The following is a 26019-nucleotide window of genomic DNA, read 5'->3' on the forward strand; positions in this document are numbered from 1 at the left end:
CCAACTTATACGCTTACACACTTAAACTCGAGACCGGACATACACCTACACGTAGGTATATACGGGACCAGTGTGTCGGGGAGCCGTCGTTCGCAACAAACTTTGAATTTATATCACTAAGACGATATAAACGTCATAAATCATTATTATAATAACGGTTTCGTACGTAGCTACTACACCGTTTGCGACTGCGCCCGTTGCGCTCGACACACGTATACACCAACATACGCGCAATCAACGTAGAGCGGAGTCAAAACAGAAACGTTAAATCATGGTGTGTCCCCGGCAGCAGACGAAACGCCGACTCGCCCTTGCGAAAGGGGTTGGTGGAGATTGCCGGCTCGACAAAGAAGGAGATCGGCGGACGAGTTGAGGGCAAGAGATGGGGGAGAGATGGGATAGAGAAGAAAGCGAGGGAGGAGGAGGGGTATTTACATTGCTAATGTATCGCCGGCCTAACTTCAAATTAAACAAATTCGCACAACTCAGCGCGCCGCGCGGTTGCCGTGCGGAATTACTACGGGGTGGGGAAGAACATCTTACTCCCTTTTTCTCTCTCTCGCTGTCCCTTCCTCCCTTTCCAGCGGCGATGAAAACTGAAGAGAGCGAGAAACTCACCCCTTCCTCCGCGACTGGAAGGGTCGCTCGTTAGCGCTCTTAACGCAACTTACCGCCTGGAGCGCAAGCCCCCCTGATTCATCGGCAAGGGGGAATGAATATTTATAAGAAACTGCGAAATAGTGTAGCCTCTCCCTCGTTCTTTCTTACTTTCGTATATAGTCACCCTCGTTGTACTCTTGTGTCTCCACAAGCACCACCTAGTCGTTGCCGACTCGCTGGGATGCCCGCTTCTAGATTTCTCTCTCTTTTCATTTCCTTGATGTGGGAAGGTTATTTTCCGAGCATTACGACTAATCATCACGACTATTCATCGCGGGCGTAGATACGATTACTGGATTTATCGCTAAAACGCGTTGTTTCGTCATAATGCACAATTTCGTATAGTTTTGTGCATATTAGCGACGTTTCAATCTATTGCTAAATTTTAATTTACAAGTTACAAAAATGTTTCCAACGAGATTGGATATATTAAGTAATAAAATTTCGAAAACCAAGAGAAACTTAATAAACCGTATAAAGATTCTAGATACCCGATAATTTCCCGAAAGAAATTCCCTCGGTCCATCATCTGGCAAAACATAAAGATATCATATGTTCATTAGTCTGTACTAATGTTAATTATATTTCGCGCTAAGCGCTCGCAGGTACACAGCAAAGTTCGCCAGGATGTTCGCAAGTTATGTATGCGGCGTACAAAGTCGTAACGTCACGGAGAACGCGCACTTTATCATCTGGAACTTGTAGAAGAGGATATTGTCGATATTATTTATACGCCTACAGAGCTAACGGTCCAACGGTTATATCCAGTTAATTTATTCGAGCAACTCGTCCCGCGTCGGGCGTTCGGTTTAGCGCTAAATCCAGTGGCGTTTCCCGTAATTGATTTAATCGACCGGATTAATATCGAGCGTGTGTATCGATTAAAGTAAGTGCGGTACTTGTATGCGTTCCTTGCCTCGCGCATCGGTATATACGCGTATAAACAAGTTATCGAGTAATAACTTAGCCACGTCTGATGGATGTCCGTTTCCCCTGACTTGATTCTACGAGAATCGTTGCCGGCCATGCGTAAGAGAGATAAACCGTATAAACGCCATCATAGATTTTATACAAGGATAACTTATAGTCATAAATATCAAGTGTCATTTTATTTATTCCTGGCACACATGCGCGCAATATCTGTTATATCTTGTTGAGTATTCGAATCAAGAATTATTTCTCTCTCTCTCCCTCTCTTCCTTCCTTCATCAAGACATTTCCGTAGATTATCATTAAATTTTACATTTTTTTTATTTAAACATTATTTTAACACGCACATACGTGAGAATTTCGTTTATTTAAAATAAATGATAAATTAAAGGGCAATTGCATATTTGAAACACGATATCCAAGAATGATGTAAGGTCTGTCAAGTTGATAGAAAAGCACGTTAGACATTCGACAGTCGCGTCGTGTGAGGTCCCACGACTACTTCCTGTGCCGTTGACTATCTGCGACCATTTCCGGCGTGTCTCCGTCGGCTCGATTACACCGCAATAAAACACCGTCCTGACACCTGCGGGCTCGACAGGGACCTCTGTCTCCTTCTCTTGATAACGAATCCACAAAGCCAGCTCTATATTCCTTCGAGGGCCGACGCGACGGTGCGTGCAAAAATCGCGGCAAGCCTCCAGAGAATTGATAACTTCTGACCGTGTGAAAATGGTTCTTTGGAAATACGACTTTACTTGAGGTAAACAAAACAAGAGATAGACACTTGCCGGAAGTAATTTACATTTATAATTTGCAATTTTTCCGCGTCTCTGTCTCGTTAGCCACTTGTCCTCGTTGATACGGTTCGTTGAGCATTAACTTAAATTAAAGCGAGAACATATAAATCTGCGAATCTTGTTGGGTTTAAGCGCGAGCAAAGGTCTCCAACGACGTATATTTCATTAATAATGAGATCTTATTTATATCGTGCGCAAACACATTCAACATACTTATAATGTGTACACATCTTAGAGATTAATGTTTTATACAAATTTAAATATTGTATTTAAATAACAAAATCAAATTGAATATTAATTTTCGGACAAACGAGTACATTTGATTCGTATTTTTTAGGAAAATTATTCGACATGTTTCAGTGACCTTTTTTCCCTAGACTTAACACTGGCTTATCGTCCAAGTTTGTAAGTAGGGAGTTCGATAAAGCATGCTCGGTAATCAGAAGCTGCTTTCGAGATGTTATTTCAGATGACTACAAAGATTGCCGCTGTGCTCCCAGGCCGTAAATCATGCGGCTCTTTCGCGATCAACCGTGTTATTTGTCACGATGACTACAGGGAAAGATAATTCGTGAAAAATTTGACGTCAAAGGCAAGCCAGTTAACGGGCTCATTATAATGGATGTTGGGCTTATCATTTAGTTTTGCCGTTCGTATAATAAAATAAATTTGTCAATACGCAATTCGCGCAATGGACGCACGAATTTGCGAATAATCACAAAATATGTCGCGTTTAAACGCCCGCGATTTATTACGACCGGACTGTAACTTGCATTTCACAAACAGCGCGTCATGAAATCTATTTTCGCAAAATATAAATTACCGTTTTACAACAAACCTGCGTAATTCGGTCTCGTGAATAATTCAAACCCGCGCTCGAGTATGACACCACCTGTCTAGAATTTCAATTACAGAAAGATGTGTTCTATAGGTTTTTCTCTTCACGAGCTGACAATGAAAGACACACATATCAGAGAGAAAGAATCTCGCATAAAGATTAATTTAATCGTACGAGGGATTCCGAGACATTCGCACTCTCTTGCTCGGCGCCAGCGTGAAAGGAAAAAAAAGGATCTTATAAAATCTATAATTCGCGGGCGGATCTATATATTAAATGTGAAGCACACACAGCGGCATTATAAAGTTTTTGAATAATAGGGTTGGCGAGGCGATAGAATGTATGACGTGTTTATAAGCCAGCACTCGTACAAATACGCGGTCGTGCTCTTCGCGGTATGTTTGCACTCGCGTATGTGCGTGTATATATACCAAATGTACATGTGTATACCTATACGTGTGTGCTCAAGCGCGGGTGCTCAGCGAACGAGCGGCACTTTGTGGGGTCGTAAAACAGCGGCAGTCTTGTAAATCTGTGCCCGAGTGTGGCAGTCCTGACAGATTCTCGCCCTCCCACCCCTCCTCTTCAACCCCCTTCGCCGCGATCCCCCGCTGGTTCCCCCATCAATCTCCGTCGACGAACAGTCTCTTATAATGAGGTCGTCGCGCGAACGCGGTGACCTTCGTGGTAAGATTGCACCAGTTTCGAGATACCGCGCAACCTCAACGCCACGGATTTATCGACGATATCGCCGCTTGACGGCAACCGTGCCGGAAAAGACGCAGCTCTCTCCGCATTTTGCGGAACAAATTTGTCATAAACTCGCGGACGATGAGTCAGATGATGTACGCTTGCCAGGCGAGCGTCCAGAACGAATAGCGATTTGCATCTTGCTTTATCTGCCGCAATGATGATGTCTTTGTTTAACCTCTGTCCCATTTTCACTGGGATCTCCTTGCGCGTTGGATTTTTATCCATACCCTCTGTCTCTTTCTCTTTTTCTATATGCTTCATCGAATTTTACGTTTTACGTTCTACGTGCATGCAATTAGCTCCTCAACCTTAAATTAAATATAATACTCTAATAATTTTAGAGATTAGGTTTAAGGGGTTTCTCCGTCGTAAATCATGTCTACGTGTGAATAATTGAGTATTCGAGCATAGATTATATCTTGGCAATTAATATCGGTAAAATTTATTGCGGTGAATTTTCTTATAAATACCTCGAAAGATAACTCGACATTCTTTCGACAGAGTTGCAAGTCTTAACGTACTACATAGTAATAATCTTATATACATACAGTACATTACTGTTTTTTGTCATTATTTTATTCGTGCCGTCGAGATTTTTATTCGTGTTGCAATATTCTATAATATACATATATTAACAATGTTTGCCCATTTATTTAAACATTTTGTCGGTAATGAACAACATTTTCAACATTATACGATTGATTTAATTTCACATCTATATAATTTCGCGTCTTTTTATTATTCACAATATACATATATATATATATATATATATATAAATTTCTACTTAAAATCGCAATTCATATGTATATTAAAATCTGTTTAATAATTAAAAAAAAACGGTAAATCGATATACAAAAAATAGAGCTGAATTGAAATGATTAATAGAATAGTAAATATAGTTGAAGGGTTCTGCAATAGATTTCCGTTGCGATTGAGAGAGAACATTGCCTGTTATATACGTCGTTTATTTTATCGCGTTTCTTATAAGAGTTCGAGGCATTCGCGATGAATTCTGCGCCAGTGCCAACGCAAATGTTTAACGAAGAGAAGTTGCGAGGTCGTCAGCCAGCTATTTATTTACAGCGATCCCGCCGCGATTTTCGATCTCACGGTTGATGTAGAAAGCACGTAGCTCACGCGGATATCGCGCAAAGTGCTCGTCGTAAGGTATAGCTGTGCTTACGTCCAAGTATTTTACGATGTTATGCTAACCCGAATATCTGACGAGACGACGCACCGACAGGCGTAAAGAGTCGTTAATCACTGCCCACGAAATCTTTTTTTTTTCCTTCGGCACGATCATTCAAAAACCATTTTATTGTTTACCCTAAACAAAGAACTTCTCATCCCCTAAACAATATATATACGTTCGCATAGCGTTACGCTATATTTCTCATTCTATTTAAACATGATTTTCTTTCGATATTTAATTGTATGTACTTTTATAGCTAGATCAACTCTGACAAATCGCAAATTAATGACCACTGATTATCACAATTTTATTTCTCGCCAAAAGGGACTGGTCTCCCCAAATGTTGAAAGGAACCAAATTGCCAATCGATCGCCATTCTATATATGACGAAGAGACGGGCAGCGCAGCCGGAACATAAAATTTACTAATCTGAAATGCAAATGCCACGCACGATTCCGCGGCGTATGTGTCGTTGCGGAATTTTTATTATTGCGACGTGAACTTAAGCCTGTTGTTCACGGTACGCAGGGCCTGTGTAAAGTGAAGAACAAATGTAACGAGGCAGTCGCGTCTTACTCAGATAGTAGCTTACCTGATCAGGCGCGCCTTACCCTTAAACGCAACTTCTTTTTGCGGGGGCCCCTCTTAGTATGCACGTGCGACCGTCGTAAAGTAGATGTACAGATCGCGCGTATCTTACAAAACTAAATTGGAACGAGACGAGAAGGGAACGAGAAGCAAAAAAAGCAGAGAGCCGAGAGATAGAAACGGCAGAAATGGGATGGGGAGAGAGAAGGTGGAAGAGAGCGAGACAGGCAGGAAGAAAGAACGAGAAGACGGGCAGAAACTTGGTGCACAGAACGCACGACGAGAGTGCGAACACCCACCGGCCAGGCGCGGCATATCCAGCTGGCTCTCCCACGCGTTCAACTGACATCTTCATCATCCACCGGCGGAGTCACGTAGTAACAGGATTAAAATCCTTGCGCGAGCAGCCACTTCGAAGGACGTATCCGTCGAAAAAACACCTGGGTCTTCCTCTCTTCGCCATGCTTGAAATCGGATCGGCAAGCAGCGTTTTCCGCACATTTTATTGTCAAGCATTGGCGTCGAGAACTCTGATATCGCGCTGTCAAATATCGATGTATAGATGGATCGAGATATCGGAGATTTACGTCAAGCCTTTGTATTATATTTACTTTTCTTTCTCTTGAAAACATTAGAGATAATTAAATTTGCCAACTCGGATATTCATATTCACATTACATGACATTAAACAGCAATTTTAGAAGCTATTATTCAAAGCCAGATATTGCAGCAATTATAAACAAACTCATAGTTAAATAAATATGTATAGCAATGTCTTTATATATTCATCATTACTCCAATTCGTACACTGGATAATAAACGGAAAACTGTATAGAATGCGCACAAATAAATGTTTTTTTCGCATTATTTTGTTCCTCTGTAGCTTTACTTTTTTCCCATGTTTTCACATAATGTACCATCAATGACATTCGCAGAGTCTGGAAGATTCAAGAGCCGAGCGCACGAGCGGGTGCAGATAGTTGTCGATTCCCCTGCGACATAACTACGTATTATAGGATGACCACTAGGCGAGGATTAAGTCTCGATGTCATCGACGTGGTCGGGCATGAAGTGGGTATGGAACGAACGGTCCTTCGCACACGGACAACCAGCGCGCTGGTTATCGGCCGACCACGACCGCTACAAATCTTGGGCTATCGTCGAATCTCTCCTGGTTTTTGGTGGCTCTCTAATGCCTCTGCTCTCGCTTTCGAACATCGCGAATGCTCGGAGAGGGACCGTAGTGGAGAGAGAGAGAGGAAGAGAAAGAGAGTAAATGTGTATATATGTGTATGCGAGAGATTTGAGGGCGGGAAAAAGGAGGGGAAGGGTCGTTGGACTCCGATGGATATCCGGTACCCATATATACCCATCGGCGGCGGAAAGGGACACGGCGATCGACGGTGGTACTAGTGAACACGGGGAAAGAGTGAGGAAAAGAGAAGTCACCGACGGTATAGATAGTAACTAGGGATCTCCCCATAGCTCTTGGCGTGGCGCACATAAAGAACAGAAACGTCGGGACGTGTTCAAGACGAACTGCGCTTACGCGGATGCGGATTGCGCGGAGGGGGAAATCACGCAGGAGAAGAGTGTTAGGATATCGGTAAAAGGAAGAAGAGCGAATCCAGACGAAGGATCTGCGACCAGTGCGAGAATTCATCCGATCGTCCAAGAATTATCGATTTCGATATCATCGATGATCCTTTGAGAAATTTCGGGCAGAGGTTCTCTCAACATAATTTTATATCAAAAGATATTTAGAAATATTTACTTGAAATACTTGTGGCAAAACAATATTAATTATAAAAAATGCATATGTCCTGTCGTACAATAATGAGGCAACATTCATGTTTTTTTTTGTTTCTTTTTTTACGATAAACTTTTCTTACATTACACTAGTCCTCATCGAGACGCGATGTGTAACGACGGTAGCGTTTAAATACCGTTGGGAGAAATGAGGGCTCGTTTCTTTAAGGCGAGGGTTAGTTTAAGGGCCGTTCGAGAATCGGTAGCCTCTCGAGCGATGTTTTATTTTATCCTCTTCGCTCCATAAGATCGCATTCTTTACGACCCATTAGACGAATTCATTTACCAGCCCCGGGCAATAGGTAGGTGAGGTCCGTAAGCCCTCTTTTCTCCTTTTCTTCTCTCTCCTTCTGTCTCTCCATCTCTTACATACTTTTACTCCGTCTCTTTTCTCCCTTTTTCTTCGGCGTTTGCCTTATGCGGCACTTCTTCATCGTTCTCGTCTCGAATCGGCGACTTATCCCTCTCTCCTCCATCATCCGCTGGAGAGCGGAGAGATCGGTCGCTTCGTAATTATTATTCGAATGGCCGATCAGGCGTATATACATATACACGTTCTATGTTTACGATAACGTCGCCCAATTGATGCGCCGCGCCGGCTGATGCACCCGGCGATTTAGATAGGGAAATCAGAAGCGATGCATCGATTCGAATTGAATGCACTGGCGATTACCAAGAGCGTGTACGCTCGATCGACGGTTTTTGTTACAGTATATATCGTGGCTATCCTCGCGCGCAATTGCACACACGACGACGATAACCGTCGTTCTTTCCGCTGCGAGCGCATTATCGGACGCCCGCGACGTTTTAGTGCCCGCGAAATCATTCAATTACCTTCTTTCGACTCGATGACTCGCGATCATTGTGCTTGAATAATTATGCACCATTGACCTCTCGAAGTAACGGACGACTTCCGGCGATCGAGCGCTTTGCGCGGCTGCGCTTAATAGCCCCGACTCGTAAAATCAAGTCTTATCGAGGATTTATTGGGCGCTCGCTAAGATAGAGCAAGATTTAAATTCTTTATCGTTACCGTTAGCCATCCGTCTTGCCCCCCCTCATTCTCTTCTCGGGTTTCTCACCGGCCCCTTTTCTCTCACACAAATCCTCCTTTGCTACAAATCCATCCGCGCGCCGGGTTTACTTTCAAATTTGGGCATACGTTTTTTTTCGAACTCGACTTGATCTTTAATCGTCCATTTTTTATGCCAATGTATAATCATAAATGTCGATGATTCACCGCGATTTATATTTTATATGCCGGAAAAAAAGAATACGAGAGAGAGAATATATAATTTCATATATCTCCATTATATTTCCAACTTGTAAAATTAAATGTTCAAGTTTATGAGTTACCCCTATCACGTCACGTATCTCTCAAATTTTATGTGGGCATTTTATGTAATTTAACGTATATATAAATTACACACATTATTTTATAATAAAAAATTTTGGGGGGAAAAAAATTAAAATTACATTTCTCAGATATATTTTTATCTCCCGTATATGTTCCTATTTTCTCATCTCCATACATTATTAAATGGATATTTAATGTCATATACGTATTATTTTATTATATGTATATTAAATTATACAAATTAACATTTATCTCTCGCGACGTATTAGGAAAAAGATACGAGAGAGCAATTAACTCTCGAGCACATTCAGAGAAAACATGCCGAGAATGTTTGGCACCCTGTTAGAAAATCGCTTGATTGCAAAATTAATCGTAACTTGGTTGGTTGATGTCTCAGAATAGATCGCCCGAGAAGATCGTTCCCGCGACAACATCACAGCCGCCGATCCTCCCTTATGGAATAAGCAAGCGAAATAAAATGAGGAATATAGAGACGGCGGAGCGAGAGGAAGCTACTCGGCGCTGTATCAATTCATTAGCGCATTACGGTTAAAATAAAAGTATCCGCGTATCTGCGGCATGCGGCGTATCTCTTATGAAGAGGACGAGTGGTGGCCGACCGGTTTCTTCTGCGACTCCTCCCCCGCTTTTTCCCCCTTCCTCCTTCGGTTCCTTCAACGAATCGACCTTCACCGTGATTTGCTGGCTGGCGACCGCCATCCGGCGACTCCGAGTCGTCATTATGCACCGCGAATGGCGAAAAAAAAAAGATGAGTAGGAAAAGACGACGCGCGAATCCAACCGAGCAAGGACGGAAAACGAAGGGCGGGTGGGAATTGGTCGGATTCAACGGAGGGTCCGCAGGCCAGCGGCGTCCTTGAGGGAGATGATATCTCGCGTAACCGTCTCCCGGCTGATAAGCGAAATCGTGCGCTCGTAATGTAGTGTACAGACTCGCCGGTTTATCTAGTTTATCCGCCGACCGAGTCTATTCTTTGCGGCTAACATACGCGGGGGTGAGTTTGATACTGATGCGGTACATTCGATGCGGTATTGTATGGCACCGAATTAGCGAGCGCGCACTCCGGACACACACACTCTCTCTCTCTCTCTCTTCCCTCGCTATATTAAGGATCCCTCTCTTTGGCGTAAATTTCGAATACCATCTCCCGAGAAGGCGAGGAGATAAGCCGCGCGCGGAGAGAACGCGCGGACGGATACCGGTATTTCTAATTAATGCAGAGGTATCTGTCGAAAGAAAGCGAAAAGTGGTTTCACGTTTAACGATCGCGCATCGATAGCGAGAATCCGCGCTATTAGTTAGACATTTAACGACCGAACCAGTCAGACTAATTATAATAAGAATATACCACGGTGACAAATCGTTTCAAATAGGTACTTACCCTTCTTGGTGCAGTGATGTGACGAATATTTGGTTCCTCGCGTCCCTTATTTGCATCCATTATTTTATATGCGCACGTTACTCGGACGAAGAAAAATTAATCGAGACGGGTCCGTAACGAGATGACGCTGGTTTTCTTGAAATATATGTAAAACTTTTAGCAATCTCAGACGAGGTCGGTTGTAAATTATTTGGATCGCCTCTCGACATAATCGGTCCTTCGATTTCTCTCTCGCGAAAAAGCTTTATCTGCAGTTTAATCGCATGACTTTTATATGTATTTCATAAAGCGTTGAATACATTTTCGAAATAATGATCGTCTAATGATAAAGCGACAGTATTTCTTTAGATAAAATTTACAGGAAATGAAATCACTACTCACCTCCAACAAAAATGTATGTGATATCGTTTGTGGAAAATATCACAATTTATTTGATATTTCGAGTTATCAAAAAACTATTATTATTCAATCTTTGATTTCACGAACGATAGAGGAAAGTAGTAACTTGTGCGGGAAGCAGGCAGAGATAAACTGAAAAGAGCACAGGTTCTTAGTTTATAACATATATATTTATTTGAGCTTTTAATTGCATTTTAAAATACAACCGAAATAATTAAATAATGACAAATCTGGTAAAATGGTTTCAAGAGTCGCGTATACATGATGCATATCTTTGTGGTTGCGTGTTTGTAAGTAGGTAGGTACGTTTCGAGCGTATCATTCGCACGGCTGGCTGTTCTTTTTCTCGAGTGTCGCTGCGACAAAATGAGTGTGCTTGTGTGCGTGTGTGTCCGTGTATGCGTGTATGTGTGTGTGTGTTTGCGCGGGTACGTATGTATTCGTGTTAGTCGCAGCCACGTAATGGTATCTCGTCTTACGTTCATCACACTCTCAGCAGTCGTATATAATTACAATAATAATATTAATATTATTATTTATGTCGATAAATACTTTTTTTAAAGTCCGCGATGGAAGAATTAGAGTTTACAAGAAATACGTATACAAGTATGTTCCGTTCTTTTTCCGGCCTTCGTTGTTGAGGGCCGCACGCAGCTGCTCTATCTTTCCCGGTCTGTTCCTACTATCTCAATCTCTCGGAAGCATTCTTTCCTTTCTTCAAACTGTCATTTTATTTTTTTTCATCGCTCTTTCTCTCTCTCTCTCTCTCTCTCTCTCTCTTTCACGCACATTTTCTCTCTTATTCTCACGTTTCATCCAGGTAACATTCATATTCTTTCATTTGATTCCACTTGCGCCCTATACTCCGCATTTATTACGCCACACGCATATATATCACTGTAATATAATAATTATAATTATAATCAATATACACAGTATTCGCGATAATTCGAGTGATAATAATGACAATATTTTACACGTAAAATGACACGTTGGCTCGTTCTCGTCGCAATAAATATTATTTGAACAAAGAAAATTTACAATGGTCTACACGTACGTTATACGTCGAGAAAATTTGCGTTCTTCGACGACGCATCATTCTCTCTCACACGCATTCTGCTCTTTCTCTCATCTTTCTCTCTATCATCTCTCTCACTCTCTTTCTCTCTCTCTCTCTCTCTCATTCTCTCTTTCACACTCTGCTCTTTCACGCATGCATTTATTCTCGCGCGTACTTATTCAATTAACTTATTCGAGTCTCGCTATTGCACCGCATCTCTGCACCCTTCGGCTCTTGTCGCTCTTACACTCGTTCCAAGGTATATTCCCATACCTTCTATTCGCAGCAGTCGTATCGCTCTCCGAGGCGGTTCTCTTCGTCCGTCCCCGCGAGCAAAACTCACTTCGTTTTTTTTTTTCGTAGTAATAAGTATCAACAAAGAGATTCCTATACAGGGTCGAGAACCCTTGCCTAACCTATGCTCTACTAAACTACGGCCTTACAATCTAGAGGTATACATGCTGACGATCTTACGACAGGTGATAGATAAGCTTTCTTTCCTTCTCGCCGTCTCTTTCTCTCTCCATCTCTCTTTCTTTCTCTTTCTCTAATTTAACCGATTTTTTGCAGTTTTCTTTGTCTCACGCAATCTTCCTCATCTCACGTCGTAAACGTCCTTAAGTATTTATAAAATCACAAACTTGGCCGCGTGCCGAGCCCCGTGACTCAGCAGTGCCGCGAGATATGGTGGCATCACAATTTAATTAACGCTCGTTCAACACCCACATCATCGTCACACCCTCTCACGTTTCTTGGGCACAAAAGAAAGTAAGAGTCACTGGTACACTTTGTTAATTTTCTCATACTGATGGAAGGAGAGTGAATACGAAAAAAAAAAAAAAAAAAAAAAAAAACGGAAGGTGAAATGCGCTAAGGAAAAGTGTCAACGAAATGTCAATTGTACAAAGTTGCGCGCGCGTACTTGGACTCTTATTCCCATATATTCGCGATCGCGATCGAGGAAAAATTCTAAAGCGAAAAATCCTCTCGCGAGGCTTTTTTCACGTTGCACGCAATCTATAGCGAAAAGAAAAATCATTCGAAATGATTACGCGCGCGTCTACTCTAAAACATAATCCTCTCGTAACGACTAAAAATAAACGGGGAAAGAGAAGAGAGGGATCAGTATAAAAGAAATAATATAAGAGAGATGCATATAAAATGGAATTTGAAACCTCTCTCTCCAATGTAGAGACGTATATAGTTTAGTTTTTCAAAGGGCCTTACGCGACGCACGCTAATCGTGTCGTCAACAACCCAGGAATGATAAGTGCATCCTCCATGAAACAAACTAAAACGATCGCCAAAAACGGAAACGGAGTCGCGTTGCGTCATATTGCGTTATGTGTTTGCACATTTTGTGACCGAACGAAATTTCTTGCTATAATATCGTCGTAACGGCAAAGTTTTTCTTTTTCGACGGAGATATCCACATTTAGGCTAAAAGAGCGCGGTGACGAGGCTTAACTTTTAAGAAGAGAAAGAAACTCTCTCAGATTCCGAAACTATGCCTTCCTTCTCTGTGTGTATGCAAAATAAAAATACAATTAAAAATCATATTTTCAATGCAATAATTTTTTCCTCAATTTTTTGTTTCTAGATATATTAAAAAAGAATCTAATTAATATTATAATTTCACAAAACAATTCAAGAAAAAAATCTATAGGGGAAGCAAGAATCAAGCAAGTTTTGTGTAAGAGATTTCCAACATAAAGTGTTAATACTTGTGTAATGATAATTATTTGTCACTACACAAGTATAACGTTTAATGTATAATAGCATCTATAATTTATATGTTTCATCAAGCAGATGAATGTAAAATTATAAAAAAGTAAGAATAGTTGAAATTAATATAATTAAATTATATAATTTCAACTTTTAACGCTACAAATTCGCGAAAAAAGATTTTGCGCCATTTGTCACCTTCCACAAATAGAAATTTTATTTGTCACAAACAGAAATTATTTTTGCGTGCTTGGGGCAATCGAAATCTAAAATCTGTGAATTTATATTGGTTTCTGATTCTTGATTTTTTTAAATACGAATACACATTTTGTGTCATACGATCACAAGAAATATTGGCGATGAAAATATAAATATTAGGATACGATTAATCTCATATTACACGGAGAGAATGCGATTGATCTCAAATCCAAACGTAATAATCGGAAACAATCTTCTATACGTTCACAATCTCTCTCGTACGATTTCTTTTCCACTTACCCGTATAGCCACGACACAGCCTCTTTAAGCATAAACCCGAGGACGTCGGATGCGCGACAACGTCGTTCGGCGCGGCGGTGTTCGCGGGGAAAAAGAGGGGGGAAGGGAGTAGGGGATGAAAATTTTCAACCATCGCTAGTTTTACAGTCGTTACAATATAGATACACTTATGTACAAGTGGCACCGCTACTTACGGGGCTCGGACTATACGTACTTACTGGACAATTGCTTTGCCAGCTCCGTATACTTGAGAAATTTGGAGTGCGGGCTTTCCTCGAGGGGAGAGGCCGCTGACTGCGACGGGCTACCGTTCGCTTGCGGAAGCGGCGGCGACTTGTTGCGTTGCGACGTCGGCGGCGACGAGGAGTTGCGACTCGGCCCACCGGAAGTGCCCTGGGAGACTGCAGCGGCGGCCGCAGCCGCCGCGGCCGACCTGCCGATGGTCAATGGATCCGGGATGACGCCGTCCTTGACAAAGTGCATCTTGGAGAGGTGATGCCTGTACGCGCCCTTCGAGATAAAGGGTGTATCGCAGAATGCGCATTTCATTATCGAATCTGCGGTAACCACCGCATCGTTGCAGGCCCAGCTGAATGCCAAAATGGCACCCGGCGTTGGTCCGGGACCCGGACCGGATACTCCTCCCACCGTGCTACCGCTGCCTGGACCGATGGTAGCTGTGGAACTACCCCCGGATCTCGAAGCGCCGCTGGCGCTCGGACCTCGCGTTTCCGTCTTGTCGCACAATTTCTGTAACGCTGCGAGCGGATGGCTGCTCGTTTTGCGTCCCTGCGAGTCGACGTTGCTTCCACCGCCTCCGCCGCCCCCGCCACCGGACAGGCTGTCGAACATGGAGGAAAGAGCTCCAAGACTACTCGACGTTTTAGTGTCGGGCGTACCCCGCGGAGTGACCGATCGATCGCTGCTGGTAGGACTACTCGTGCTGTTTCTACAGGGACTACGCGCGATCTGTTCCACCTGGTTGGTCGGCCTTGGCGTAGGTGGATTCATACGAGGTGACAGAACCTCTCGTCCGTCCTCCGGCGTTTCGTGGCTACTTCGTCGGTGGTTGTAGGAACTCTGATCCTCCTCGTCTCTGCAGTCGTCCACTATCTCCTTCTTCACAAACACTTCCCTCGTCGATTGAGATTGTTGTTGCTCCTCTTCGTTCGCGCCTCGCTCCTCTGTCTCTTCATCCCTCGGCTCTTTCTTCACCACCACGGTAGACGATTCCTCGTCTCCGGATTCTTCTGTAATTTGATGATGGCGACTAGGTAACGGCGCAGTCTGTTTCTCTGGAGTGACACGATGATGATGAGAAGACAGAGAACTCGAGTGCCTTTCGTGACTCGAGGCGGACAGATCCATGCGTCTTTCTGGTGTCATGGTATCCGTTCTGCCGCTTCCTCGCTCTGATATTGAACTGGACTCGCTACCGCTTCGTTCCCTTCTCGCTGCGGCGTTCGCGTTGTAATGCTGTTGCTGATGCTGCTGTTGATAAGTTCGAAGCAGATTCATCGTTTGCGGATCCACCAGAGGTTTCGTATAATCCACGCTCTCGTCGATGCCTAAGCGCTTAAGAATGCTCGTACCTATAGGTGCGCCAGGTTGAGCGTGATGCATACCGGGTGTGCCGTGTCTCACGCGAGAATCGAAACTCTTCTCGATGAGCTTCTCTATCGCGTTCAAAACCGATGGCGAAGTACCCATTGGAGCGGTGCTCTCGTTGGCGTTCGGTGTAGGAGTATCTTTTCCAGGCGTGGTCGCGTCGCTGGCAGAGGATGGAGATCGATGATGCCTCGATGATATCGAAGACGTTTCCTCGTTGACGCTCTTACGTCCGCTCTCGGTTGGCGGTAACGTTGCAGGTAAATGATTTGACATGAGCGCGTTCTTCAAAAAGTTTCGCTGATTGACGCCCACCGTGCCTCCGCCGATGCATTGACGTATATGCTCCACAAAGAGCGGAGTTTCGATCTTCTCCCCGCATTTCTCGCACGTAATTCTACTAGCTTGCTTGCCAAGGCCATGAGTCAGACTGGCGGCAGCATCGCCGTTCTTAAATTCATTTTGCGCGCGTTCCAGTTCCAGCAGCTTCCTCACGGGCAGTGACTTTTTTCGTTTCTCGCGCGTTTGCCGCCGACGTCCCCCGCTCTCGGTAATCGAGCGCATTATGTGTTCCTTGTAATGCGAATTCTTCACCATGTGATTACTCAACTCCTTCAGAGAGGTGAACGCTTGATCGCAAACCTTGCAAGTCAGCACAGCGCTAACATGACTGCTCGTCGCGCCAGCGCCGGGACCACCGTTGTTTCCGCCGTGAGGCCCGGATCCTCCACCCGGTTGTACTCCCGCGTTGCTTCCTCCACCGGCACTCGCGCCACCTCCAGCAGCGCCAGTAGCGTTACCGCTCTTGCTCTCGTCGGACGATTTCCAGGATATTATTTGCTCTTGAGAAATAATATTTGTATAATGCTGCGTCTGTTGCATATGCGAAGTCATTTCGGCTAGCGAGCGGAAGCTCTGCCCGCACCACATGCATTTGAGTATCTGCCGCGTTTGCTCGGCACCCTTGCCTAACCAGACGTCCTGACCTCGCACGAGCTTCCGCGGCAGTGGCATCGTTTCTTTGATCAGAAGATTCAAATCGGATGGAGTTTGCTTGCTGCTAGGTGTAGCCGAGCTATTGCTACCAGTGTTACTGCTGGAAGTTTGCGGTTGATGTGATTGCTGAGGCGGCGGGATGGTTGGCATGCTCGTTTGCTGCGAGTGAATTCCCGGACCCGGAGGTGGTACCGGCATATTGACGCCGCAATGCTTCGCTTCCTTCATGTGCGTCGTCATCGCTGCGAGAGTTGGGAAACTCTGCTTGCACCATACGCATTTTAGAACGTCCTTGGCTTGATCGGCTCCTTTGTTCAACCAATGAGACTGCCAGGCGCTGTGACGACTGCTGGACGTTGTGGCCGGCGCACTGGCACCCGTTACGGCAGCACCGCCTCCGGAAGATGATCTGAAGAGGTCCTCACCGCCGAGTTTACTCAACTCGCTCATTTTTTCGAGCGCCTTTGTAGCTTCGCTAGGCTGATACGGCTTTTCCAGCGCTGTTGGTGGTTTCATCTTCCCGTTCCAAAGCTGATGATGATCCACTACGCTGCTAGTGCTCTTCGGTGAAAGCTGCTGCTGACTAGTAACTGCTGCTACCGCTGCAGCAAAGTACGGGAAATGTGAAGCCACCACTGGAGATGTCCAGGGGGACACTACGGGTGGTCGGCCATAGCCGGATGGTGCGATCCCCGGCGCTGTTTCTTGATGGCTCGTGGAACTCGTCGAAGAAGTCAATCTCGATGACTTGCGCGGTGGTGGAGGTGATGGATTTTCCGTCTCGGGTCGTTTCCTACTGGGTACTGAAAGATCCAACGGACCATTGTTCGTCTCCGTCGAGGAAGACGGCGTAGGCGGTTTGCTGAGATTTAATATCTGTTCTTCCTCATCCTCCTCGGTCGAGGACGCTTTCCTTGTGCTAAAGTCCAGCACAGCCGGCAAGGGTGTCGCTGACGGCGAGATGTCCCCGACGCTGGTAGGCGATACCAAGAGACCAGGGGTAGCAGCTGGTGGCGAACACGACGAGGAAACCAGAGGTGACACCGAGCCGCGCGATAAAGGCGAGTGGCCGAGAAGGAGACGCTGATGAGTCTGTTGCAGATACGCCGCCATGACCGCTGCAGAATGGGGTGGTAGCAGGGGGTGAGTTCCAAGGGGTAGAGGCACGATACTATTTGGACTGACTGGGCTCGCGCTGCTCCTGGTAGCAGGTGGTGGGGGACTTCCGGTCGCTGGACCGGACGATTCCCGAGAATCTCTCGAGGGACAGCGCGGACTCATTGGCTCCCTGAAATTGCAAATGATACCGAGTGCTATAATATTCAAGTACGGACGCGCGTCTCTTCTTCGGGATCTATCTGCGGGATTCCAAGAGATTATGCGAGGCTAAAACGAATCTTATTAGAGTTTTGCGAAACGTTCGACAAAATTCGCAATCGAACAGCGGTTATTAATCATGATAATCGTACGATAATTTTCTTGTAACTGATCCACTCGCATCGCCATAGCGTAGATAACGCTGTTAATATTTCATAACCGTTCGCTATGGGAATTACTACGCAAACAGCCTTTGCCGTACGTATGATGAAAACGACAGATATACTCGGAATCTCATCGATAAAAGTAAGCGGAAAAAAGGCTCGCGTGATAGATAAAGCCTAGAGACGTTAGCGTGTTGCACACGATGGTAACAGCGATGGATAATTCACGCTTGAGAACGTCTGTCGTTGCTAATGTGTATACGCACAACACATAAATGTATGCGCGACAGACATAAACAAGATACGACAGACTATTACCGCGCGTTATCGACATCAAAAACGAAAACACACTTTGCAGTAAATTATTTGTTGGCTTTATGTTAAACAAAAAAAAGAAAAGAAAAAAAGAAAAATATGCGCGCGCATTCACATCAGCCGTTTCTTGGCCCGCGAGACTAATGCTCACGAGGTAGCGGATCTCCGTCGTGTGACAAATTACGATTAATTATACGCTCCGACGACGATAAACGTTAGTCGCGACAAAAAGCGCGAGGGTCTAGTCGAGAAGCCGTGTGCGTAGAAGCGATCGATACCTGTCGCAACGTCATCAACGCGCGCGAGGTACGACTACTACTATCGAAAGGGAGCACGTGGCGATTAGGGCCAACGCAGAACGACGAGGCTCTATTGTAATGGTAAGCCTTCCTCGGCGCGGAGTGGCGTGGCGCGGCGCGACGTTCCAGGCCTGTCGACGGCTCGCTCGTAACTGACTGTTCCTGACTGAATGCCGAATGCGTACCGCGAGATGAAAGGGGACCACTGCCACGCATGCAGGGGAAGTTTTTGGGGGCTGGCGGGACAGGGCGGCACAACGCGCGGGTGTAGGGAGGCGGGAGCGCCACCGCCGCCCCTGGTTAGGAGGTAGCGCTGCTAGTGGGGTCGTCGGTGTGGGAAGATGTGTAACACGTGCCTATCTCTATTAGCCGTGTGACGTTATGCGCGGCACAGCTACCGATATCAACTCTGACACCGACTTATTTATCCCTATCCGGGCCTTGCTCCGCTTCCAACCCTGCCGCCGACGTTGATGCTTACCTCGTGCATACACGCGTTTACGGGAGAGACCCGTGACGATTTGTTGCTCTTAAAACAAGACGTGTACACATGAGGGACGCCCAACAACGGCGAACATCAAAGCCCGCGACGTCGCGTCGCCGCGGCTCGCGATCGTTTTATAAACGCTTTATTATAAGGAGCTTCCTCCCTGCTCCGATAAAAGTACCGGTTAGTGAGCAAACAACGTTAATCAAAATTTAGATACACGCCTCGTGACATTATGCTCGCTATTACGCGTCGCTTTTACGACTCGCACACGTGATTTGTACCGAGAAATTATTCGCACGTCTATCCAAACTGATTTGCACACGTCGATACATCGTTGCGAGTTACAAAAATATTGAGCATCTTCATAAAAGTAACATACAACGTATGCGGAGACATGCATATATATATGTTTACAAATACAAATAAAAATATATAGTCAAAAAAAAATTTGACACTAATAAATTGATACTGACTGAATAAAAGTGTTTCTACATTATAATTGTAGTATTTTTTAATTAAAATTGTACTAAAATATTTTTAATTTCTAAAATAAATATTTACTTCTCTCAACAGTTATAAAAACAATTATTATTATTAAACAATTATTGTATAGATATATTAAAAGCTTACCTATCCGGAGGTCCCGTGTCTCTCAAGATGGTTGGATTTAATCTCGAGGTGGCAGAAGGCGGTGGCGTAGGTGGCGATGCCTCCTCGTCGTCCTCTTCATCCGTTCCATCGGCATCTTCGTCCTCCTTTGCAACGGGCGCACAGCCCCTTTCGCTGGGACTAATAGGGCCATCTTCGTCAACGCAATCGCCCTCCTCGCCTTGGAGGTCCGTACCGGGCGCAGAGCCTTCGACGCCGTCCTCCCCTGAAACAAATCGTGGAACGAACAAATTAGTCGTCGTTAGTTACGCATTATGCACGTTTAGTAGTTTCAATAAAAAAACTACTCTATCAAAACATATATTAAAAAAATAATGACATGCTATACATTTATATATTATATACTTTGTAGCAGAGTACCAATATGCATTTATGTATGTATATATATATATATATATATAGCCATTTATATGAAAAAATTAAAATATGACGGAGTAAACAAACTATATTTCGAGATATACTTCCTTTACGTATTATCACAAGATTTAAAAAAAATATATAAAACGCGACAGATATCAATTGACGATACCATGCATAGTCTTCTCTTTCTAAATTGTTGATGTAGAATGCGAATCAAATCCTTCTGTCACCCGCCATATCTTGATAGAATAGCAGAGAAGAACGTACGACCTAAGAGTGGAGATACTGAGAAATGACGAAGCTAAGTACCTAGGAGTGATATAAAGGTTTAGATGGCGAGTAACACAATGGCACTATCGGTTCATTTATCAGCCTTTCGCGACGGCAGCGTCGTTGGCAACGACGATGGCGACGACGACGACGACGACGACGACGACGACGAATACGACGACCAAGCGGAAGAGGAAGAAAGAGAAAATACGAGCTACGTCGGATACGTCGTCGTCGTCGTCGTCGACGACGAGGTATTGTGTGGTGGGACAAGGAGTTCCATCATCTGCATTATGAGTTTTAATCAAATCGTTTCCATTTGAACTCTTGGTAATGAATGGCGGTGTCAGCGTTGCGTCATCAGAGAAAACAACTCGATCTAAGATCAAGAGTCAACAGATGTAAGTTAACAGAAATATTTCAAGATAAGTTATGTTGTGTAAATGTTGTGTAATTTTTTGTTCAAAAATTTCTTACATCTCATAATGTGTACTCGATGTGTCAGACGCATTTTATATCGACAGATCGAATATACACACATTAAAAGACTTTTCCAAATGATTATCGTATAGTTTTCTAACAAGCGAGAAAAATATAAGACAAGAATTGATTTGACAAACCCGGATGTGAATAACAACGCGGAACTCTCTCGGTCGCCATCTTGCTCCTGGCACATCCTCTTTGTAGAAGGGAGTGCCGCATGCTCGATCGCGAACAATCACCAAGGTAAACGCGAGCAGGGCGCGAGAGAGGCAAAAGATGGTCAGCATACCTCCCTTCATAGAGGGTGGGGACAACCAGGAGCACCGTCCTACTTTGCCGAGTGACCAACCAAACGATCGTTTGTTCGCAGACAGACTACGGAAGAGGGAGAGAAAGGAGATCGCACATTGATCCGCGGGAGCATCAGCAACTAATTACGCAGATTTATGTCCCCATTGTCCATTGTCTCTCGGAACGATTCTCCGAGACCCTGGCGCGGACCATTCGATGGAAGCGACTGGCTGGCCGATCCGGTCGGGACCAGCCGTAGGACGGTTACGGTGCACAGAGAGGAGAGAACGACGGGGCGACGACGAGAGGAGATAAAAGGAGGACCCTTGAGGATCGCTCCGATCCAGTCGCGTATCGAAGAGGAGAATGCAAGAAAGTCGAGGAACCGAGCGGGCGGACCACCGGCAAGCAGCCCCGCCTGCTACAAATATAGTCCATCTTTTAGCAAAAGTTTCGCAAAGTTTAGCACACATTTACGTATCGTTCATTTTCTATCTTTGCGCCGCTTCTCTGTATATTCGCGAAAAAATGGATCCGAAGTAGCGTTGCGAAATTTCAATCGTATTGTGCCACCTTCGTCTCCAGTCAGAGATTTCAACGAGCGCTGCTTAGTTTCCGGAAGCAGTGCGGTGTCCTGAGAGAGAGAGAGAGAGAGAGAGAGAGAGAGATGCAATCTTTATGAATATATCATAGAAATCACTGATTACAAGCATTCGTTCGAAAGACCAAATTTTTTCCTGTACAATCAATTTATATAATTTACATTTCGTAAGAGCGATATCGAGGCAGTTTGTATTCAAATAAAAAAATTATTATTATCAAGTATCGTTAATAATGATTAAATTTTGTTAATAGTATATGATGCTACCGTAATGACAAAGGTCATCGGGAGTTCCGCGGTTCCAAAGTATTATACCGGTGATCAAGATCGATCGTAGGATAGGGACGTCGAGCCTCGGTAGAATGTAAATGCTCGCACGAGCTGAGTTCGTGCGGACCTATTGGCAGGCCGCTAACAAGGACCGCACCGGATTGCATATCCTGGACCGGTAGCCGCCGCGCCGCGCCGGTAAGATACGCCGGGAACGAGGAGCGTAGCGTACTGAACTTAAAAGCGGTCCGAGTCTTGACACTCGGCGAGATGCTACCGGCCGATATCTGCTCCCGCTGTCCTTGACTCACGTTAGAAAGAAGCGCGGTGTATTAGTGGTTGCACGCGCGGAATGAATCGCGCTATCTTTGCGATGGTTCTGCGCCAATACCCGCCTACACAACTTGCTCCACAACAATAATTAGTCTTATCGGCAAAGCATCCGCTTTCTCTAGCCTCCGTTACGATCTCTGTCCAATATTTTTTCCGTCCTCTCCTCCTCTCCCTTTTGCAAATGTGCATTTTTTCTCTCTCCCTCTTTCGCCTTTGTTGCATCCTCTCTTCTTAGTTCACGACAACCTGCACACGAGCTTTGGATATAGATAGCAAACACCTGCATACATTGGCGCGCACATGTTGTTAATGTACCAATAGCTAACCGATGGTATTAGTATTATTCTGTGAGCTGTAGTCGTAAGATTGGACAACCAAACTAGTCACGCTCGCAATTCTATGTATGGACGATCAGCTGCTAATTGCTATACTAATCTCGATCCTTTATACGATTTCCATTTCAGTTTACGGAAATAAAATCATAATTGCCAAAAAATTATGATTTTATTTTTCATTATTTTAAAATGTTCTCGTTTTAAGAAACAATCACTTTAATCTATTTGACTGCAAATGTAATATGTTAAGCATGCAGCGTGATAATTAATAGAAATGATTTTTAATCCCATTTTTTATCATTAGATGTACTTTAATTTAATGTATTGATTTCTTACGTAATTTTAAAATATGATCTAATGCGTAATGTGCTTTTTAAAACTAATTATTTTTCGCCTATTTTTGAACGTATTCTTTTAAGATTATTCTTTCAGAAAAACGATTTGTCACTCTTAGACGTGCAAAGGCGGAACGAGTCGCCAAGATGAAACGCGGTAAGCCTTACAAATGGCAGAACGAAAAATAAGGTGTTAAGACAAGAATCCTTTAGTGGATGTTCATAAATTGCGGTGAGTAAGGCGTAAATTTTAGCGTGCATAAGCATCCGCGCTAGTGTCAGCTTGTGTACTTTGGTGATTTACACGCAATCAACGCGTTAAATCAGTTAGGTTTGCTTGTAATTAGCATCTACGCCGAACGTTCACCTACTAAGAAAATTTATAAGGCAAAAGAGGTGTCTGCTTAATTGTTTGTAGGATACGTGATACGCGGAGCGGCAATTTTGAAAGCGATAAGAGATAGCTCCGAGTATTCTTTATCTAAATATATTGTAGTTGATACAGAGTCGCAGCCCTGCGCACATATAATTAAACTGAATTAAAAACACTGTTATCGAGAATTGAGAATAGCTAATGTAACGTATCGTTTCATAGAAGAGAATCGATCCCTCGGAGACAGAAACGTGACATATCAAAAGGAAGCTTCTTTCTCGAGAATACCAGAATGATTTTACATCCACCGATGCAATATGTTAAACGTTTAGTGAGAATTATTATATGTACGTACAAACATCCGTTGCCTTTACTCTGTTCCTCATTGTTGGACAGGCCTCGGTATGGATACCGGTAATTACATAACCACCGTGTTAGAATGTAGAGCTGCGTACATAAGAAAAGATCTCTTCGCGGGGCACGAAGTTAATTTCTCGTCTCTTTCAGGTCGGGACAGCCGAGCGAAGAGTTGTCGGGACGCCTCTCTTCCGAGACGGATCTTTGATAAGTAGTACTAACTCGCGCTCGATTATCTCTTTCTCTCTCTCTTAGCGAATATCCCGGGGATCGCTCGATGGCAATGACGCCACGCGGCTCGTCGGGGCAAGTAAGCTAACCGGGTCGAACTTTAGCAACGTCCTGGCAATAAAACAGTACATAATAACAAGCCGGCGGCAGGGAGGGAACAAAAGGAGAACCTGGAGGAGGACAGGAGAGGAGATGAATTTCTGATGCGGGAGAGAACCGTCGGAAGGCTGGCGGGGAGAGTGACAGGAGGCAGACGAAGAGACGAACGGATGGACAGGCAGACAGACGGACGAACGGACGGGCGGACAGAAGGACGAAGAGGGACGGCGAGAAGAGGGAAGCCTCGCATTGTGATTCTCTCGCGGTCTGCCAGAGAGTGACTGACGGGTGAATCCGTTTTCTCCTTCCTCCGCACCTCCTCTTCTACTCTCTCTCCCTCCGCGCGTGCCTCCTGTCCTTCTTTCCGTGTCTCTTTTGCTTCCCTCTAGCCTCCCTTCCCCGTTCAATTCCTCCTGCTCGAGCTGGAGCAACCGGCTTTCAAAGCCTCATACTCAATCCGTATTCGAGAGATACAAGACGTTGATTTACGACTTCCTCAAGTGATGATCCAGATTTTTCAGATCGGAAGGGTCGCGCTCTTCGAACCCAGAAAAATATCATTCTTGTTTCGAGAGTTTGAACAAAGACGCGATTATAATCCCAGACATATGAAATATTGATGCACTTGGAGTATCGGTGAAAATACATCAAACTGATAACAATTATGCGGATTAATTAAGAGACACTTGATCGATTGTGCAAATTTTTCAGTTTAATTATGCATAAAACAACAACATTTTTCCTACGTTTGAGTTTTAATATTTTCAATCGGCGTTAACAAATACACGCGCGTATACCTGAATACACAAAAAGTGACAAGGAAGAAATAAAAGAGAAACTAAAATTTAAATTAAAAATCATTATTCGATGCACAAGTTTAGTTGAATGACAAGGTTTACGATTGCAGTATAAAAGAGAAAAATTTACATTCTTATAACGAAAATTAAACTTGCCAACTGTATACTCTGTCAAGATCGTTTTGAAAAAAAGAAATATGCATTTAGAAACATGTAAAGAATTAGATCAATGTATTTATGTACGGGGACCACAAACAGACTTCTTCGGTCGATTCGTGTATACAATGTGTGTCGTACCATCTTTTTTTTTTCATTTTAGCCCTCGATCTCGAGTCCCTTGAATGTCAGGTGGTCAGATTCGTGACTCACTTAGGTGTTCTTTAGGACGACGTGAACAGAACAAGACGACAGGCTCCAACCGAAGACGAAGTACCTTCCTACCGTTGTCTACCTGACTGATTGACTGATGAGGCGACTGTTATCCTAAGTCAACACTCACTCCATCAGTCTGTCGAATTTCTCCTTCCACTACAAACCATTGCTACGTTCGTCCGCTGTTGCTCTCGCGTCATCATGTATTCTTGATCAGATCCTACATCTATATGTAAAATTGTCGACGTAAGTCGTCAAAAGAAATTGCTAACGATGTCTCGTGTTCAGTGGAAAAACGCAAGTGAAAAAAGTCCGATTATACTTAATATGAATGCGAAGAGAGAAAATAGTTTAGCGCTATTAAAATTACAAAAGTTATTTTAAAAAAATATTTTGTTAGGGAGTATTATTTTAGTTCTGATAAAAAATGATCTTGCGTAAATATTTGCAAGTTTTGATTCAGACTACACGGATATGTATTTCTAATACGGAAAAATATCAAGTCAATCTCTCTTTCTCTTGTAAATATGCATTAAATGTACACATGCTCGCATAGGTGTTATCGGTTAACCGTTTAAAAAGCGATCGACGGAAGCAATGCCACGCTGCGAGGTTCGTTGGAAGCGGAATCCGCATATA

At 44.1% G+C, this 26019-nt stretch overlaps 1 protein-coding gene and 1 long non-coding RNA gene across 6 annotated transcripts in view; one reads left to right on the forward strand and one right to left on the reverse strand.

The window, feature by feature from the left end:
• Positions 1–21643, forward strand: part of LOC114945773 (uncharacterized) — a 158611-nt gene extending 136968 nt beyond the window's left edge. Inside the window, exon 5 of the long non-coding RNA XR_014924390.1 lies at positions 21357–21643. This is a non-coding gene — a long non-coding RNA (uncharacterized LOC114945773). The remainder of the gene's footprint in view (positions 1–21356) is intronic.
• Positions 10881–26019, reverse strand: part of tio (zinc finger domain-containing protein tiptop) — a 140047-nt gene continuing 124908 nt past the window's right edge. For all 5 annotated transcript variants that reach the window (XM_085481106.1, XM_085481115.1, XM_029322080.2 and 2 more), the window contains 2 exons: positions 19835–20078; positions 10881–17907 (listed from right to left, as the gene is read on the reverse strand). In XM_085481106.1, coding sequence (XP_085337232.1) covers positions 14220–17907; positions 19835–20078 — 3932 coding nt within the window. In that variant the 3' untranslated portion in view covers positions 10881–14219. The remainder of the gene's footprint in view (positions 17908–19834; positions 20079–26019) is intronic.

The sequence above is a fragment of the Nylanderia fulva genome, unplaced genomic scaffold (assembly GCF_048542155.1).
Source record: "Nylanderia fulva isolate GAGA-0341 unplaced genomic scaffold, ASM4854215v1 Scaffold1, whole genome shotgun sequence".
Taxonomy (NCBI): domain Eukaryota; kingdom Metazoa; phylum Arthropoda; class Insecta; order Hymenoptera; family Formicidae; genus Nylanderia; species Nylanderia fulva.